The following is a 20,931-nucleotide window of genomic DNA, read 5'->3' on the forward strand; positions in this document are numbered from 1 at the left end:
AAACTGCAGCGTACAAAAACCTTCACGCCTTCTGGGTTCGGTTTTCCTTTCACAAATTGCTTTGCAGCAATGCGTCCTGTGAACGGCACCATCTGTTCATCGATGCTATTCTGTTCCAAGGGAACAAGCTGTAAGCAGCGGCTTCTGACAGCTTCTAGCAACGGCCTAACTTTCCAAAATTTGTCTTGGCTGTTCGGGTCCCGTTCTTCATTAGCGTCGCTTATGTGGAGAGCGCCTCTGATTTTGAAGAATCGCTTCACGCCCATCGAATCGGCTATTGCGGGAATCCTCGTTGCAGTTTGCCAATACATTCTGACGCGTGGGTATTTCAGAACACCCATCAGCATGAGCATTCCAAAAAATATTTTGATCTCTTCTTTTGTAGTGGCTAATACGGCACCGTCTCTTTGCAGGACATACCTGTTTGTGAATTCAGCAAGGTCTTCAAATATCTGTTCGGTGAAATACTTGCTAAAATACACAAGTGGCTGCTGGCATGTCGAGGCTACTTCAGGATTGTAGTGGCAGTCAACATCACTTGGAGCAAAATCTTTCTTCACCCATTTGAACTCAGCCTTCGTAGATGCCGCAGGTGCGTTCGAGCTGACCGTGGCGTCTGGTCGTGCAGGCAGTGCAGCTGTGGTCGTGGATGCGGTCACCTGACCATTGGCAGGCTGAAACAAACAGCGTAAATTAGGGTCAAAGTACCTTTAGACAGTTTGGTGCCATATGTTTCCCGAGAACACAAAATAATGTCTCACAATCTCGAGCAAACTTACTATGTTTTCTTCATTTTCTGCTTCCAATTCGTCATCTGAAAAGTCGCCATCTGAGATATCTCCATTTGATATTCTCATGAGGATTTCTTCTGCTGTCGCATCATCAACTTTCTGACGTTTTGAAGCATGATCTTCAAGTCCTGGAGACAAAAAATCACACATAACCATCATATCTGCGCACACGGTGCGAAATGGCTGCCCTGCAACAAAGGCAGCACTAAGGCGCAATGTCCACGATCGTGGACGCGGTATTTTACGCACCCTTTTTGACGTTATAAATAGTTTCTAGTTGCAAAAGTCTTGTTTATTGGCATGAGGTATCTCTTAGCTCTTACTGACAAGTGCATAATTTCATGCCACCTCGAATGAAACATAGCAAGGGCTTGAAAAGTGAGAGCCACTTACGTGCGCCGCCGTAAAACGTGGAGGCGTCCATCTTTGAGAGTTGTTTTTGTAGTTATTTTGTGTCAGCTGCGGCAGATGGCGCCACGGGTCGCTGCAGCAACATGTAGTGATAGAGAGAGCACTGGTTGCGCGCGAGATTCAAAGTAAATTTCGAGATATTGAGCTGTGAAGTTGGCGTCCACAAATGTGGACGCTGCGCCTGAAGGGGATATAGACCCAGCGATACAAAAAAAGCATCAGACAAGTATAGAAAAAAGAGACAATATAAATCAAAAGACTGGCAGCAAAACTTTGGATTTGTCTCAGTCATTTCATCGCTGATGAATTTCCAAAATTTTCGGTAGGGTCATCATTCGTAATTTTTTCAGCATTTCTACAGAAGTAGCAACATATTCTCCTTAACTCGCGCTTTCTGTTCATAAAAGGTATATGCGGTAGAAAATACGGCCTCCTCTTCTTTTTGCGCAGGGCTCATTGATCGGAATAACAAAGACGCGATGAAGCTTCAAGTGGAACGCATTATCAACCACGTGCAATACAATCGTACGGCCAATAACTTTTTGAATGACATCGCCCTACTGCAACTAAAAGAAGAAATCTCCTTCCAGCGAAATGTTCGTCCCATCTGCTTGCCCCCCCCGACACGTAAGATCACTGCTTTTTTTCATCTCGTCAGCCGATCGCATGATTGATCGTACTCATTCAACATGGCATGCTTTCTTGCCAAATATAAAACCAAATCATACAGGAAAAAACAATGTTTTCCAGAAGGAACTCTTGCGGAGTTACAAACAGGCAGCTCGCTTACGTAGGTGGATGTCAGCTTAAGTTAGAAGAAGTAAAACAATGGATTGCGCAATCACATAAAAATATCAGAAGTGTGAAAAAATGTAACAACAGTGTGAAAAGGTTTTCTTAATAGAAAAACAAAAAATTGGCAGATCTAACGTACACTGGGAATCAATGATATGCGAAGCGCGAATGAGTCAGGTTAATAAATCATTTCAAAATGAGCACAACGTTACAAGGTGGAGGTAAATGATGCCGTACATAATTTTCATGTCATGATTATCATGTTTGGATGTGTCGTTTACCTTCGCATTCTATTCACGTCACCTGAAACCAACTTTGCTATATATGAAGCTAGCGAAATGGCCGCGAGCGTGCTATGAGCGTAGCTTATAGCCATTATTTACATGACATCCATATCATGATTATCATGCTTGGACGGGTCATTTACATTCATTGTCCATTGGCGTAGCGTAATACGCAATTTGGTATATGTGGAACTAGTGAAACGGCTACATGAACGCTATGAGCGCAGCATGTAATTATGCTTTACATGAAACGCATAATATGATTATCAGGTTTCGACGTCTCATTTACCTTCGTTATCCATTCACTTCCTGTGATATAGAATTTGGTACATGTGGAGCTAGCGAAACGGCGGTGAGCGCTTCGTGAAGGGCCCAATATACTCCGCCTCGAGTAGACGCGCGTGGAGGCTGGGCGCAGAGACGCCACGCTAGCGAAACGCGACCGGTGCGACCAGCGTCCGTCGGCGCGGCTCGGCGGCAACCGGCGTGATATGCGGCATGCTGCATTTCGCACCAACGACGTAATTAGACGGCAACGCGTCCACCTCTCTTCTTGACAAAGGATCGCCATGTGCGTTCAAACGCGCATGCGTCAAAGCAACGCAGCGCACGCCTGCCAGTATATGGCAGGCAGATCCACAATGGAAGACAGTGGGCAGATCCACTGATCTCACTAAGGGGATATCGGCGCCTGGCGTGGCATTGCCGGCGTGACGCAATGAAATGAACGCAGGTGCGCACGCGCACTTTGTCACGTCGAAGTGTATAGTCGCCTTGGGTGTGGCATGTAGTCATGTTCATACATAACACGCATCTCATGATTATCATGTTTTAACCAGTCACATACCTTCGTCCTCCATCCATTTGATGTAATACCAAATGTGGCATATGTGATACGAGCAAATCGGCCACGAACGCATCACCAGTGTGGGACGTAGTCATGTTGCTCCATGACATGCATGTTATGGTCATCATGTTAGGACGTGTCATTTACCTATGTCGTCTGTTCGCGTCACGTAATACCGGATTTTGCACATGTGAAGATAGTGAAACGGTCGCGAGCTCATCATGGGCGTGGCATATAGTCAAGTTGTTACATGACACGCATCTCATGATTATCATGTTTGCACTAGTCACATGCTTTCTTCATTCATTCACGTCACGTCATAACAAATATGGTATATGATAAGCTAGCGAAACAGCCACGAGCCCATTATGAGTGTGACATGTTGTGAGGTGGTTACATGACACGCCTGTCACGATTTTTATGTTAGGGTCTGTCGCTTGTGTTTGTTAGGCAGTCATGTTATACCATACCAGTTTCGCAATATGCCTTGTGAATGAAACCACCGCAAGAGGTGCAGGACCATGAATTGTAAATCATGACATTCATGACGTCCATGTCAAGATTTTTATGTTATGACTACCCAGTTATGCTAGTCATACAGTCATGTTATGTCATACCAAGTTTGGTATTAATACCATTATCCAAACGGCCAGGACAGCTCTATAGATAGATAGATAGATAGATAGATAGATAGATAGATAGATAGATAGATAGATGGATAGATAGATAGATAGATAGATAGATAGATAGATAGATAGATAGATAGATAGATAGATAGATAGATAGATAGATAGATAGATAGATAGATGCGCTAAAAGCCGCCGAAGTTCGCCAAGAAATACTTCGCATTTAAAACAAAGAAGAGAATGGGAAGTTCTTGTGACGTACCAATAATATTTCTCAATGGTGGTGGGTGGTGGTGATGCTGCCAGTGCGTTAGCCTTGCCGACCTGGCCAGCAACTGCTACGCCTGAGTGACAATTTTTACGTAGTTCGGCTCACCATACAACGCTTAATCCTGTTTCTCGTAGAAATTGTGAGATTATAATAGTAACTTAAATTTTCATCAGCCGCACATCTCCTTTATACACATTGTCTTCACAGCAACCGTGGGAAACCCTTATTTCTTCGTACCGTCCATTAGTATCTGTCTTTAATAGCCAAATCACTTGCACAACCACATATGTGCGTTTGCTTTTCCACTTTTTGATGTAGGTTCCTATCTCTTTCTTAATATCAACACATCCTCTCGGTGGGCACGCGAAGAGGACGAGGTGGGACAGGCTCGCGAGCAGCTCAGTGACCGCTTTTTTAGTCTGAGTTGTACCTCTCGAAATCATTCTTCATAGTGCAAATAAACACGTTCTATCGTCACATTGTGGTGGATGTTTCTTGGTAAGCCAGTTACTGCCAAGCGAGACTGAAGGAAAACTGTCTACTAACGACGGCACCGACACAGTGCGAGCTTCACTGCAGCCGAGGACTAGTGAGCTTGCCACCACTACCGCATGAAATGAGCTTGAACGGATACATCCAGGAGCCGTTCATGAGGATGTCGCCTTGCCACTACCTAGAGCCACGCACCTTCACAGAAAAAAAAACGGCGATGACATTAAAGAGTGGCTCAGCCGCAATCAACGAACAAGCTGAGCCAATGAGTAGAATTCCGATAGCCAGTTGTCTTACGTCAATCTATTTTTCAAGTGCACCGAGTATGGTTCGAGAATCACGAGGACACAACGACGACATTGCACCAATTCACGGAGGAGATCAAGAAATACATCGGAGGCCCCACGACGAAGAAGAAACGCGCAGAGAACATGTCGCGGGAGCTCAAGCTTGTGGTGAGACTAGCAGAACGAACGTTGAATGGGTACTGAAATTGTGCGAGCCTGCCCATGCCAACAAGACGGAAGAGGACAATGTGGGCCACACTCCCAAAGCAATTGCGGAAGACGATTATCGCTTCGTCATCGACAAGAAGTGTCTTGAGTCTGTGGCTGATGTGTCAAGCACTGCCGAATCTTCGAGGCCCTAATGACACGCCGCATCACTTCGAAATTCGGACGCCTGGTGAATGTCGTGATGGTACCACTGTCGATGTTTGCCAAGACTTCTTGCCTGCTGATCTTGCTTCAACAAATCCGTGTCACTGTACGCAAACGAATTTGTCACCGCGTTTGTGTACCTGTGAACACCCGAGATCCCCCATGCAAAACACCGTCCAAAAGCATCAATGCCGCTAGTTTTGACCATGCGCAGCTCTTCCAAGCGCGGTCTTTTTCTAGACTTCACCTCCGATGTCCTATGTCAAGCCGCAGTATCCCTCCCGCAATCACAATGACAACAGCCGTCCGCCTCCTTTTGTTCGTCAGTGGGAACAGTGTGCCGCGTACCCTCAACACCCTGCGGTGATCCATACGCCTCTTCTGCTACTAGCGTCTGTTACTAGTAGCCCGTCTGCTACTAGCGGAGTGTTCGTGAACACATTTCCCTGGTTTTGCTCAATGCGACGTGATCAACGTTCAGCCTTTGCTCAGCAATCTGCGACGTTTGCACGTCGAAGCCGACGGCCCGACTACACCGACTACACTTACTGCCCCCCCCCCCCCCCCTTCCACCTAACTCTACTGACGAGCAGCACGCTCATTAGCCGGACAACCGGAGTGATTAGCCCAATTCTGAAAAGCGTAAGTGTATATGGTCCCTACTAGACAAGAGTAGTGCATAGGTCCACCATCTTGCCTGGCTAGCAATCAGTTATGCGGTGAAGTCGCCCTCTGTTTTCACAAACGCCAGACGACGCCCTGTCGCGTTTCTTTTTTTGGCCGTGTTGCAAATTGGCATACTTGGCTTGCGACCTTCACGCACTGTTTTCAGTGCTTGAAGGTCATTTCTCTGCCCGATTGCCAACAAAGTGCAAAGTAAGAGCTCACTAAATAGCATTGTAAAAAAAGCGGCTTCTTGCTCAGCGTGTAGTGAAAAGTGCAGGGCGAACATTATCAACTTTTTTTGTCTGGCGACATTCACTTTTCACAAATGTTCGCAACTTTTGACCGGATAATGAGCGGGAACACTCCGTATTCAAGTTACGCTGGTGAAGTCCGATATTCGTTGATTTTGACTGTACCTAAAATTACCCGAATCATGTCGGTGAACATAACTCAATTAAGAGTTATACCTTAGGCTTTTGAAGTGCGCAAGAGCATATCGGTGCACTCTGCACAATTCACATTGTTTGACGCACAGTTGTTACTTCACTGTTCTAAAACAATTTATTTCACATGTACACAAAAATTCTTACCCAATATGCGACCAACATAAAATTAGTGCAGTGTTCAGCTCCTTGTTATGGCGTAGCTTTTCGGTAGAAGAATGGACTTCCACTCATGAAACTTCGGTTTGGTACCCGACTGCGGCTCTTGCATTTTTACGTAGATCTTTTTATTTCATTCGATAGTGGTGATGGACACCGGAGGCGGCGAACATCTACGGCGCTCGAATTGGCCCTGGTGATCTCAAGAGCCTTCACTGTAAAACTCAGCAATTTCGACAACCGCGCTCATTTAGCTACGTCAGTGGCGAATAAATATAATGTAGCGAAGTCTCTGACCTCTGAAATGGGTCTAACTCTTGAGTACCTTCTAGTGTGGCTACTCAACAAAGACGCCGCTTGCGCTGGGAGTCCGTGCTTGGCCGTGACTGTCGGCATCGTGTATGCTCGCTGGTTGACGGCTAATAAACGCCTTAACAAAGTGGTGGAGAGTGCTGCGATCCCTTTCAATGCCCTTGGAGCTACGATCACGTACCCTGCCATCCACCATGTCCCACGACGCCTCTCAGCAAACGACGCCTCCCAAGCCACGTCCTTGTCCCGGTGTCCCCAGCATTGGCGCTGATGGCACTGACGTGGAGGACTGGCTCGCCATTTACGAGCGCGTGAGCGTCCCCAACAAATGGTACGAGGACGGCAAGCTGACCAACTAGGTGTTCTACCTTGCGGGCGTTGCCAGTTTGTGGTACAACAACTGCGCGTCCGATTTTGCAACCTGGTCCAATTTTAAGACCGCTGTCAACAACGTTTTCGGCCGCACCGCTGTTCGCAAGCTGCAAGCCGAGCAGCGCTTACGTGAACGCGCTTAAGAGGCTGGTGAGTCATTTACCAGCTTTATTGAAGATGTCCTCGACTTATGCAACAAACCGAATCACACCATGTCCGAGTCTGACAAGATCCGAAACATCGTGAAAGGCACTGACGATGATGCCTTCCCGATGCTGCTCGCCAAAAACCTCGGCACAGTGGCTGAGGTCATCACACTGTGCCAGAGCTACGAGTAGCTCCGCCGGCAGCGTTCGATGACCCGTCGCTCCCCACCACGAGCTGCAACATTTGCTGGCTTGGAGGCCAGTTGTGACCACGTGGCGTTAGTGGCAGACCTCAAGTCCTTCATCCGTGAGGAAATCGCGCTTCAGTTCTCTCTCCTGCCCTTTGCCCACCAACTGGCTGTTCAACGATCGGCTACAACCCTTCTCCCTCCCATCCGTCGAGCAATCAATTGAGCAGGAAATAGCGGAGGTTATGCCTACGTACCACCCCGAAAAGGCTCCGGCTCCTGTGCCCCTGAGTTACGCCCAAGTGGTCGCCAGGCCACCTCAAGTCGTTCCAGCAACCGCCCCTCCGACTTACACCGAAGCTGCCGCTCAACCTCCGTCTTTTGCAGTGGGTATGCCCGCTACACATGTTGACGTAACCCCTCAGCCTCAGCTTCAGCCCACCATGCAGCCTTTGCAGTGACCGTTCCGTTCATCGACTTTTGCGACATGGGTGAGACTTACCCCGGTGAACCGATGGCGCATACCCGACAACCGGCCCATCTGATTTACCTGCGGTTACGCGGGTCACGTAGCACGTTATTGCCCTCGCGTACAGCCAGCTCCCATTTCTTCGCCTGTTGCTGGCCAGCTCAGCCATCCCTATCACGATGAAGCGCCGCCTATGCCACCGTCGTCTCGCCCAGGTCCATCTCCTTGAAGGTCGCCGTCTCCACAACGTCGTTCCCTGTCCCCCACACGGCCAAGTTCGGCTGCTCTTGAGCGGGAAAACTAGTCGTCGCAGTCCCCGAAGCAAGGACTGCGACTTTCTCACAATGTGAAAGCCCTTACAGCAGCCCCTCGCATGTCATTGACGTGCTTGTTGATGGTGTTTGTGCATCGGCTCTTATTGACCCTGGAGCTACCGTATCAGTTATGGACCAAAAACTCTGCCGCTCACTTCGAACAGTGACGACGCCACTTTCTGGATTGTTTCTCCGTACTGCTAAGTTGCATCTTATTCATCCTACAGCAGGGTGCACACATCGCGTTGTCATTCACGATGTTCTGTATGTCACCCAGTTCATCATCATTCCGGCATGCTCTCATGACGTCATTCTGGGATGGGACTTTCTTTCCCACCACGACGCCGTCATTCATTGTGCTACTGCCGAAATTGAACTCTCACTCTTCTCTCATTTGACGCCAGAAGACAGTCTCTCGACACTGAGCAAGATTCTAACGAAAGACGATACAACAGTGCCTCCAAACTCGACGACAGCTCTGTCGATCTACTGCACCGGTCTCTCTGAAACAATTGCAATTGTTTTGCCATATGACCGTGCTTGTAGCGGGAAATGATTGCCAATACCTTTCTCGACCGTGCAGCTTAACCAGGGCAATGCCGCTATTTTTGTAACCAACCCAACCCCGTATGCCGTTACCTTGCTTCGAGAGGAATGTCTCGGCAGAGTGGAGCCAATAAACGACGCACAAGTTCTGGACGTACCCGATGACATGCGTTGTCCGAGGTCGCGTACGATCAGTGCTGTTTCCACTTCTGATCCGTCAACTACTGAAGTATTTCGTCCCTTCATTGTTGACAACCTTACGGCAGTACAGAGTTTCCAGCTTCTGAACCTGTTGCAAGAATATCGTTCTTCCTTCGATATCGGGTGAAGTTATCTCGGTCACACATCCACTGTTACGCATCACATCAACACTGGTGCCCATCTACCTTTACGGCAACATCGATATCGCGTGTCGCCTGCTCAACGTCGGGTAATTATTGAGCAGGTTGACGATATGCTTCGACGCTACGTTATTCGGCCCTTGGACAGTCCATGGGCGTCTCCTGTTTTTCTTGTTGCGAAAATATACGGTTCTGTGCGGTTCTGTGTGGACTACGGATGGCTCAATAAGATCACTCGCAAGGATGTTTATCCACTGCCACGCATCGATGACGCGATATACAGCCTTCACGGAGTCGATTTTTTTTTCTTCTCTTGATCTGCGCTCGGGGTACTGGCCGTCTGGTGTGCCGAAGGCGGTCTTCGGTCGAGCGTCGTCAGCCATGGGTACCCATGGCTGACCACGCTCGACCGAAGACCGCCTTCATCAAACCAGACGGCTTCTACGAGTTCAACATCATGCCGTTTAGTCTACTTATTGCACCTGTGACCTTTGAGCGCATGAAGGGCACCGTTCAGCGCAACTTGAAATAGTACACGCGCTTGTGTTACCTCGAAGATGTCATTGCCTTCGCTCCGGATTTCTACACGCATCTCCAACGTCTGAAAGAAGTGTTCGCACGTGTGAGCGATGCCGGCTTGCAACTAAATCTGAAGAAGTGCCGCTTTGCAGCACGGAAACTCACCATCCTAGGGTACGTCGTGTACAAGGACGGCATTCTTCCTGATCCGGTGAAGTTTCGGGCCGTGGCCGAATTCCCCTAACCGGCATCTCTCAAAGAACTGCATAGTTTTGTGGGCTTGTGCTCATACTTCCGACGCTTCATACGAAACTTTGCCACGATCTTATAACCATTGACAAAGAACCTTGGAAGTAACGGGCTCCTCAATTCGTGGTCATCCGAGTGCGACAACGCGTTCGCGAAGCTCCGCCATTTGTTGAAGTCTCCTCCCATTCTAGGCCTCTACGACCCTACAGGCCCCAACGGAGGTGCACACGGACGCCAGCAGGTAAACTTCGGCGCTGTCCTGGCGCAGCGCCAACCCGGATTCCTTGAATATGTTGTAGCATATGCGAGCCGTACGCTCACGAGAGCCAAGACAAAATACACCGTCACGGAGAAAGAGCGTCTGGTGATCGTGTAGGCCCTTACAAAGTTTCGACCTTAATTGTCTGGTCACCCGTTCGATGTCGTAACCGACCATCATGCACTATGCTGGCTTCATCATTGAACGATCCCTGAGGCCGTCTCGCCCGTTGGGCTCTTCGCTTATAAGACTACGACATCCATGTGCTGTACCGCAACGCACGCCAGCATGCTGACGCCGATGCCCTCTCGCGCTCCCCTCTGCCTGAAGCTGACGTGCTCTGCTCAGTATCCTCGGCTGCTGTTTCTGCCATTGATGTTGAAATCATCGCTACCGAACAGCGAAAGAATAATTGGATCGCCCAACTGATCGACTTGCTCACTGATTCGTGACGGCCTGCTACACCGACTCAATTACGACGCCGATGGCCAGAAGTGGCTACTCGTGATACCCCGCAGTCTGTCGTTCGAGATATGTGAATCTTTCCATTCTGATTCGATATGCGCGCACTCTGGGGTGTCCAAAACTTACCATTGCCTTCGACAACGCTACTTCTGGCGCATGATGTACCGCTACGTGCAGCAGTTTGTTTGCTCTTGCCTCGCTTTCCAACGCCGCAAACCGTCAGCACACATGTCGCACACCAGTCTGCAACCATTACCTTGTCCTGACCGTCCGTTTGAAGCGTAGGTATCGACTTGTATGTACCGCTTTCTCTGGCGTCGGCTGGTAACCGTTGGTTCATTGTTGCCGTAGACCATTTACTCGATACCCCAAAACCGCAGATCTCTCACCGGCTGCTTCGCGCGATGATGCGTCGTTCCTGCTGCATCAATTTTTACTGCGCCACGGAACACCCCAAGAGCTTCGCAGCGATCGAGGCCGTGTATTCTTGCCGGACATCGTCGAAACCATCCTGATGGAGTGCCATTTTGTTCACAGCAAACTACTGCTTACCACCCGCAGGTGATAGGCCTCACCGAACGCTTTAACCGCACCCTCGGCGACATGCTTTCGATGTACGTCGCCGCCAACCACACGAATTGGCATAATATACTGCCCTTTGTCACCTACGCCAATAACACCGCCCCTCAGAGCACGACCGGTTTTTCACCTTTCTACTTGCTGTACGGAAGGCTCCCGTCGCACTCTATGGACACGATACTCCCGTGCACGCCGGATCCATCTGAGTGTGCACCTGTTTCAGAGACATCCAGGCTTGCTGAAGAGTGTCGAGAGCTTCCCAAGACTTTTACGACACATGAGAAAGAGCGGCAAAAGAGTATTCGTGATGGCTCTACCACTTCTGAGCCCACGTTCCTTCCTGGTGCGCCTGTATGGCTCTCGCTCCCGACCTCTGTAGCTGGCCTCTCTTCCAAACTACTTCCCAAGTACGAAGGCCCCTACCGTGTCATCGAGCGCACATCTCCGGTCAACCTGTCAAAATGTCTTCAGCCGTGCACCGCCGTGGGCGCGACATCGTCAACGTGGAGCACCTGAAGGCTTATTATGACCCGCTCATAGGAACAAGCTGTTAGGTCGCCAGGGGGCTCCCTCTTTGACATCGGGGTAATTGTAGCGAAGCCTCCGAACTCTGGAATAAGTTGAACTCTTGAGTACCATTTTGTGGGGCTGCCCGACAAGGACGCTGCTCGCGCTGAAAGTCCGTGCTTGGCTGTGACTGTCGCTCGCTGGTTGCCGGCTAATAAACGCCTTAACAATATCTTCTATTTATGAAGTTATGTGATCATACTACTTTTGAACATATATGAATGCGCAACAAAGAACGGTGCTGTTCTTTTTTCAGCATGTGCACTATAAACAAATGAGCACCAGCAGCTGGTAAAACTGGCAAAACGTCTTTTACCAGATTACTCAGTCATTGTAACATTCCGATTGCTGTGATGATAGTAGTGCAGACCTGTTCCGCACATAGAGCAGATCCGCAGTCATCCACACGCATCTATGAACCACGTTCAGAAAATGCGTGAAGACCAGGTGGATTCCCTTTGAACTTCACTAGCGATGATTCGCGCCAATGCCGCAGCAGCGTCGGAACACACGAAATTGGCCTTAGCGTCAGCTTCTCCGGAATTAATGGTTGCTGGTGGCGCCGGCAGCGTTGAAAAACAGTTGCGCTACTCCGGTCTCATAGGGACCATATACAATTATTCTAGGATTTAGCGCCGCATAAGTAGAGTACACTAGAAGCACGGAGGAAGGAAAGGTAGGAGAGGGCATGCCCAGCCGGCGCGCTGCTTGAAAAGTGTGGCAGAAATGACATCATTGCGGCCATATTCACTGGGCACACTGGCGGCGTTTCTATGGTTACGTGTTGCGCAGTGGAGCTGGTCTAGCAGTGAGTGGCTGCGGCTGGCGGCGGCATGTGTGCCTCCCCAGGTCTCGTGCTAAGCCATTGCGGACAATCTCCTTGGTCTGCGCCGTGTTATTGGTTAAGCAGTGTTCTCCTGGCCGTTACTGTACTCTTAGCAACGTTTACGAATCCCTTTGTCCAACAAGCGTTTCAACAGTGCGTAGAACGAGTGCATATCCATGTGACGTGCGGCGGATGATGCGGATGAAGCAGTTAATGTTCAGCGAAATTGCGTTGGGCACCATGACGAAGCTGAACGACGACGAATGCCTTGCAGGCCAGTGACGCTTGAGCAGTGCTCCTGCTTGTGACAACGGACGACGCTGTTGAGCCCAGCAAGACGCAATGAGTACCATGTACACATACGTAGTTTCGTGTCATGTGTGTACAGCATACAACTTGCGTGTGCGTATTAAAAGAACTTTTTCATTCTGCATCGTACACTCTCCCCCAGCATTGAATGTAATCTCACCGTAACAGCAATCGCGTTCAAGTGTCACTTGCACCGAGCTCAAAGTCACCACGGTCGCAGAATACTGACGCCGGTGAGTTTCATGCGGAACACGGACACAGTGCCCGGACGCTGCGTCGGCCGCGTGGCGGAATGCAACCGTAAAAGGCGCACGACCGATCATGTTGTATGTGCAGTGGCTAAATTAATGACGTGAAAACACTCGCCGATGTCAGTGCATCTAGCGCGCGTTCTCTTTTACTTGCTTTGTTGTCGGTGAGCTGTTACACGCTGTTAATACTTGGACTAAATGATTTCGCCGAAGGGGTAGCGCTGGCTCAGAGTGTTGAGCCCCGTTTCATTGGCACGCGCGCTGCGCAGCACACGTACTTTGCGAGCCGAAGAAGGAGTCGTGACTTCTGCTTTACATTCGGATGTAAACAAGGGAGGATATATTGCCCAGTCAATATGGCCGACTTCCGGCAACATCGTGGCTTCACAATGATAGACGTCAGGGCCTCTCCTACCTTTCCTTCCTCCGTGACTAGAAGTGTTGAGTGGCCTGACCTCGCCTCGCCGCCTGAGCTATTGAGTGTTGACCGCAGCGGCAGCGCTGCTGTGGAATAGTACAGAAAGAGCCGCGCGCTGCGTGCAGGAACTGCTATGCGCTTCGGCTCCTCCATCGCGCTTTCTTGATGCAGGTTTCTTCGTGCGTGCCCGTTAATAATGTCTAGAACTCTGTGTCATAGCCCTTGAAGTATGACAAGCCAGTCTTTTAAACTTGAGCTCCATAAAAGCTCTTGTAAGAGATTGAAAATAATTCATAAACGGTGTGTATTATACTGATTTCTTCTGTCTTAACTATTTCTTCCTTGGCTAGGCGTCTACAATATTCAGAATAACTGAGCCGTAATATTGGAAGTTAGCTGGGATCAGAAAGCTGTGAGATCGAAAAACAAATACCGTGTGAAACGCACGCCCACGTTCGCAGAACCAAGAAGCCATAAAAGGGCAACGGAAAGGAATCTGAACCCCCTACACCACGAAATGTTTTCGTAATTTATCTTTTCAGGGTATACTAAATATCTACATGCTTTAACAACGACCAACCATTGCCAAAGTTAGTCGTTCTGCAGCACTCCCTCTCCCCCGCCCCCCCCCCCAAAATTCTGGGTAGCCTTGCGCCGAACGTTTACAGTAGGCAAAGTTTATATATCGTGTCACTGTACAAATGTGCACTGTAAATTTCGCTTTTTCGACAGTATGACGTCTTAAAACTAGCTCAAGTCTAACGTAGTCGGACGCGAAATGCACCGCCTAAAATTAGTAACTGGTGGTCATTGCATGGATATTGTTAATGGCGTGGTGACGTGCGACTTAACTGCATGTACTTCTTTGTGAATATATATATATATATATATATATATATATATATATATATATATATATATATATATATATATATATATATATATATATATATATATATATATATATATATATATATCCTGCTCACGGCTGGTTATTTTTTCACCCACTTTTCTTTCTTCTTATTTACATTCCATTGGTTCTGATAACTTCCCCTGTACATTCCTTGGCATTACTGTCTGTAGATCTCATTATTATTGTGTCAAAAACACGGAAAAACGAGCCCTTAGGTATTGTCACGGGGTCGTGACGTGGCCGAAGACAGGAGACTTCGTGTTGGGATTTAACTGTTTATTTGGGCGAACCTGTGCCCTGTAAACTGAAAGTCCAATTACAGCAGCAGTCTCGCACAGATAGCAGTCTCGGACTGATAGCGGCGAACGGAGCGTCAGCCTTCGATCAACAACTGACAAGCGGCGAAGCGCGTCGGCATTTATACTCTTGCCGTCGAATGTTCTAGCGTTATCGCTGGCGGTGGCCTAGCTTCCAGAACAATCTGTACCGTTCGCACAGTGGGCGTGATCTTATCGAAATGATCTACTACAGTCCGGAACCTTCTAGAAAACTGCAGGCGCGGTTTGCGCTGAGAATCGTGTGGTGTTTTCGGACGATAACAAAAAACTTGGGAAATGGAACGTGGCATTGCCCCCCTCTGAAAAAAGGCATAGTCCCGATGCTTTAACTAAAGATGAAAGTACAATAATAATGCAAGAAAGTACAATGAATAAATTACGATACAACAATAATACAAAAAAAAACACTAGTTCAGTTTGTTAACGCGCATGAAACGGCTTGAGGCGCGCGACATGGACGACTTCAGGTCGCGATCGGCGTCGTTGAGAGTTCATGATGCCGTCGGGGACAACCTCGTAATCAAGTGGGCCGAGCCGTCGAACCACCCTGTACGTACCGAAGTACCGTCGCAGAAGCTTTTCACTTAGTCCACGTCGGCGTATCGGCGTCCACACCCAAACACGTTCACCGGGCTGGTATTTCACGAAGCGTCGTCGAAGGTTGTAACGGTGGCTGTCGGTCGTCTGTTGATTCTTGATACGGAGACGCGCAAGTTGTCGGGCTTCTTCGGCGCGTTGAAGATACTCGCTCACATCGAGGTTTTCTTCGTCGGTGACGTTGGGTAACATGGCATCGAGCGTCGTTGCCGCGCTCCTTCCGTAGACCAATTTGTATGGCGATATCTGCGTCGTCTCCTGCACCGCCGTGTTGTATGCGAAGGTCACATACGGAAGAATGGTGTCCCACGTCTTGTGTTCGACATCGACGTACATTGACAGCATGTCGGCGATCGTATTGTTAAGCCGCTCGGTGAGGCCGTTGGTCTGTGGGTGGTACGCTGTCGTCCGGCGGTGGTTTGTTTGGCTGTATGCCAAGATTGCTTGAGTTAAGTCGGCAGTGAATGCCGTTCCTCTGTCGGTGATAAGGACCTCTGGGGCGCCATGACGTAGGACGATATTTTCGACGAAGAATTTAGCTACTTCGGATGCACTGCCTTTTGGCAGGGCTTTTGTCTCGGCGTAGCGGGTGAGGTAGTCGGTAGCTACCACGATCCACTTGTTTCCGAAATCCGACGTCGGGAACGGCCCCAGTAGGTCCATACCAATCTGCTGGAAAGGTCGGCAAGGTGGATCAATTGGCTGCAGAAGTCCCGCTGGCCTTGTCGGCGGTGTCTTGCGTCGCTGACAGTCCCGGCATGTTCTCACATAACGAGTGACGTCGGTGGTAAGACGTGGCCAGTAGTACCTTTCTTGTATCCTCGCGAGCGTGCGAGAAACACCGAGGTGCCCTGCCGTCGGATCGTCGTGAAGGGCCTGCAGGAGTTCTGGTCGCAGAGCTGAAGGCACCACAAGAAGGTACTTAGCTCGAAGCGGTGAAAAGTTTTTCTTTTGTAGAAGACCGTTTCGTAGAAAGAACGACGCAAGTGCGCGCTTGAATATCTTCGAGACTTCGGCGGTCCTGCCTTCGAGGTATTCTATTAGGGCCTTAAGTTCCGGGTCGGCCCTCTGTCGTCCAGCGAAGTCGTCGGTAGTTATCGTTCCTAAGAAGTAGTCGTCATCCGGGTCGTCGGGTAGCGGTTGGTCGACAGGCGCACGAGAGAGACAGTCGGCGTCGGAGTGTTTTTCGCCGGACTTGTAAATGACAGTAATGTCATATTCTTGAAGTCTCAGGCTCCATCGTGCGAGGCGACCTGAGGGGTCCTTCAAGGTGGCTAGCCAACACAATGCGTGGTGGTCGCTCACAACTTTGAAGGGCCTGCCGTAGAGGTAGGGGCGAAATTTCGACGTAGCCCAGATGATGGCGAGGCACTCCTTTTCTGTTGTGGAATAATTTGCTTCTGCTTTGGATAGCGATCGGCTGGCGTAACTAATAACCCTTTCAAGTCCGTCAGCCCTCTGCACAAGAACGGCGCCAAGACCTACGCTGCTTGCGTCAGTATGTATTTCTGTCTCGGCGAATTCGTCGAAATGGGCAAGTAACGGAGGCGTCTGGAGGCGATGTTTAAGCTCCTGGAAAGAGTGTTCCTGCGGCGTTTCCCACTTAAACTCCACGTCGGCCTTGGTAAGGTTAGTGAGAGGATCGGCGATGCGGGCGAAGTTTTTCACGAACCGCCTGTAATAGGCACACAGGCCCAGAAATCGGCGCACGGCTTTCTTGTCAGTGGGCGGCGGGAAGTCGGCGATGGCGGCTGTTTTCCGTTGATCGGGACGAACTCCAGACTTGCTGATAACGTGCCCCAGAAACAAGAGCTCCTCATACGCAAATCTGCACTTTTCTGGCTTCAGTGTGAGTCCGGAAGTCTTGATGGCTTGAAGTACAGCTTCAAGGCGCCGAAGATGCTCGTCGAAACTTGAGGAAAACACGACGACGTCGTCCAAGTACACAAGGCAAGTCTGCCACTTCAATCCTGCCAGTACTGTGTCCATAACGCGTTGAAACGTTGCAGGTGCTGAGAAAAGGCCGAAGGCCATCACCTTAAACTCGAAGAGGCCGTCCGGTGTTATGAACGCCGTCTTCTCTCGGTCTCTTTCGTCGACTTCGATTTGCCAATAGCCAGTCTTTAGGTCCATTGACGAAAAGTACTTGGCGTTATGGAGCCGATCAAGTGCGTCGTCTATTCGTGGGAGGGGATACACGTCCTTTCTTGTGATTTTGTTCAGGCGGCGATAATCGACGCAGAAACGTAGGGTCCCATCCTTTTTCTTCACTAACACCACGGGGGATGCCCATGGACTCTTGGACGGCTGGATAATGTCATCCCGCAGCATTTCATCAACTTGTCTCTTCATCGCCTCACGTTCTCGCGTCGAAACCCTGTACGGACTCTGACGGAGTGGTCTGGCATTTTCTTCGGTTATGATGCGATGTTTCGTGATTGGGGTCTGCCGAATTTTCGATGACGACGAAAAGCAATCTTCGTATTGCAGGAGCAGGGCCTTGAGCTGTTCTTGCTTATCGTTCGGAAGTCTGGGATTGACGTCGAAAGCTATGGGAGGGGCTTGGTTCCTCTGAGCAGGTTCCGCAGAATCGGCGAGGGCGAAAGCACTGGTGATTTCGACAATTTCTTCGATGTATGCGACCGTTGTTCCTTTGTTCACATGTTTATACTCATTGCTGAAATTCGTGAGCAAAACCGTTGCTTTGCCTCCCCGCAGCTCTGCAATTCCTCTTGCGACGCAAATATTTCGGGTGACCAACAGATGCTGACTGCCTTCAACGACGCCTTCCAAGTCAGGTGATTTAGGAGCGCCGACTGAAATAATGACACTTGAGCGAGGCGGAATGGTGACTTGTTCTTCCAGCACATTCAAGGCATGGGGTCCTGACGGCGTGCGCGGCGGTAGTGCTTCTTCTGTGGATAACGTTATCGACTTTGTTTTTAGGTTGATGACAGCACCATGGAGGCATAAGAAGTCCATGCCAAGGATGACATCTCTCGAGCAACGCTGTAGGACTACGAAGTCTGTAGGATAAATACGGCCGTTAATGGTGACTCTCGCTGTGCAGATTCCTCAGGCGTTACGAGATGACCTCCGGCTGTGCGGATTTCAGGGCCTTTCCAAGCTGTCCTAACTTTCTTTAACTTCGCGGCGAACGAACCACTGATGACAGAATAGTCGGCTCCAGTATCGACGAGAGCAGTCACACTGTGGCCGTCGATAAGAACGTCGAGGTCGCTAGTTCGCCGTCTCGCATTACAGTTAGGGCGTGGCGTCGGGTCACGGCTGCTTCGGCTTGTTCCGCTGCTTCCATGCTGCGTCGTCAGGCCACCTTCGGTAAATGAGCTTTCGCCGTCAGGGCTTTGCCTGGCTGGCGTTGTGTTCGGAAAGCTCCGTCGCGGTGTCGTCGTCGTCGGAGGATCTTCGGTAGTTCGTCGCACAGCAACCGCACCTCCACCGGTTGCTGCCCTTAGTTTCCCGGATACGGGCTAGGAGACCGGCCCCGCGTTGGGCCAGAGTACTGCCGGTGGTGCGGTGACGTGCGGCGGCTGGGCGACGGCGAACGTGAAGGGATTCGGGGTGTCCACCGAGTTCCTGTCAGGTAGTCGGCGATGTCACGTGGTCGTTCTCCTGGCTGTGGACGCGGTGCATTGACGGCGAAGCCACGCAGTCCCATTTGTCGGTACTGGCAACGGCGGTATGTGTGTCCGGCCTCGCCGCAGTGGTAGCAAAGTGGGCGATGGTCAGGGGTGCGCCAGACGTCAGTCTTCCTCGGTGCACTGCGCTGGGCCGCTGGCGAACGGTATGACGTCGGTGGGGGTGGTGGCAGCGGTGGCGTCTGTCGACGGAAGTGCGATGGGGCGGCGTTTTGGCGTGGACGGGGAGGAGCGTTGTGGCGCAGTGCAGCAGCGTAGCTCATAGCTTCCGGCTCGGGCAGCGGTGCGTGGGGAATTTGAAGCGATTGCCGAACTTCTTCTCGCACAATGTCGGCAATTGAATCCACTTGAGGCTGGGCCGAAGGCAACAGCTTGCGCAGCTCTTCCCGCACGATCGCTCGGATCGTTTCACGCAGGTCTCCGGAGTTACTGGCTTGAGCAGCAGCGCAGTCTGCAGTCAGGCGACGATTATACTGTCTGGTGCGCATGTCCAGGGTCTTTTCGATAGTGGTCGCTTCTGCTACAAATTCTTGGACGGTTATCGGTGGGTTTCTCATCAGTCCCGCGAAGAGCTCCTGTTTGACCCCTCGCATGAGGAAACGAACTTTTTTCTCCTCAGGCATGTCTGGATCAGCGTGACGGAATAGTCGGGTCATTTCTTCTGTGAAAATGGCGACATTTTCATTTGGTAGCTGAACCCGAGTCTCTAATAAAGCAGCGGCCCTCTCTTTGCGAGCGACGCTCGCGAACGTTTGAAGGAATGCGCCGCAGAAAACATCCCACGTTCGGAGCGTGGACTCCCGATTTTCAAGCCAAGTCCTTGCGGTGTCTTCCAAATAGAAGAACACACGACGCAGCTTTTCGTCATGGTCCCAGTGGTTGAGGGCGGCCACACGGTCGTATGTCTCCAGCCAGGACTCCGGGTCTTCGAAAGATGACCCATGGAAAATTGGTGGTTCCCTGGGTTGATGCATGACCATCGTGGGCTGGGACGCTGTGGTTGTCATTGTCGCTGCATTCGCGGTCATGGCCTTCGTCTTCCGCGCCTTGTCTGGTAGAAGCCCGTACTCCGGTGGTAGCCCTTGCTGTCGGCGGCTTGTTCGCTGCTCCTGGTTGGTGTCGGTGTCTTCTCCGCGACGTGGGCTGGGTTCACGGCTTGACGGGGGCGTCCGGTACATGAACGAAGCAGCACCTCCACCAGATGTCACGGGGTCGTGACGTGGCCGAAGACAGGAGACTTCGCGTTAGGATTTAACTGTTTATTTGGGCGAACCTGTGCCCTGTAAACTGAAAGTCCTAACACGAAGTCTCCTGTCGCTGGCGTTATCGCTGGTGGTGGCCTAGCTTCCAGAACAATCTGTACCGTTCGCACAGTGGGCGTGATCTTATCGAAATGATCTACTACAGTCCGGAACCTTCTAGAAAACTGCAGGCGCGGTTTGCGCTGAGAATCGCGCGGTGTTTTCGGACGATATCAAAAAACTTGGGAAATGGAACGTGGCAGTATACACTTCTTTCCCTTATATATATATATATATATAAATATACAAATATATATATATATATATATATATTTATATATATATATATATGTGAGGGAAAGAAGTGTATACCTAAGGGCTCGTTTTTCCGTGTCCTAACACAATATTAATGAGATCTACCAGACAGTAATGCCAAGGAATATACAGGGGAAGTTATTAGGACCAATGGAATGTAAATAAGAAGAAAGAAGAAAGAAAAGTGGAGGAAAAAATAACCAGCCGTGAGCAGGAATCGAACCTACGACCTTCGAATAACGCGTTCGATGCTTTAATAACTGAGCTATCTCAGCGGCCTTCCCTCCATCCACT

General features: G+C 50.0%; 1 protein-coding gene across 12 annotated transcripts in view; it reads left to right on the forward strand.

Moving 5' to 3' along the window:
- LOC119173521 (complement factor B) overlaps positions 1–20,931 on the forward strand; it is a 1,265,978-nt gene that overhangs the window by 1,031,822 nt on the left and 213,225 nt on the right. For 10 of the 12 annotated variants that reach the window (XM_037424323.2, XM_075896490.1, XM_075896493.1 and 7 more), the window contains one exon: positions 1,653–1,829. The exons of the other annotated variants lie outside the window; for them this stretch is intronic. In XM_037424323.2, coding sequence (XP_037280220.2) covers positions 1,653–1,829 — 177 coding nt within the window. The remainder of the gene's footprint in view (positions 1–1,652; positions 1,830–20,931) is intronic. 12 annotated transcript variants of the gene reach the window in all.

Source organism: Rhipicephalus microplus, chromosome 5 (genome assembly GCF_043290135.1).
Source record: "Rhipicephalus microplus isolate Deutch F79 chromosome 5, USDA_Rmic, whole genome shotgun sequence".
Taxonomy (NCBI): Eukaryota; Metazoa; Arthropoda; class Arachnida; order Ixodida; family Ixodidae; genus Rhipicephalus; species Rhipicephalus microplus.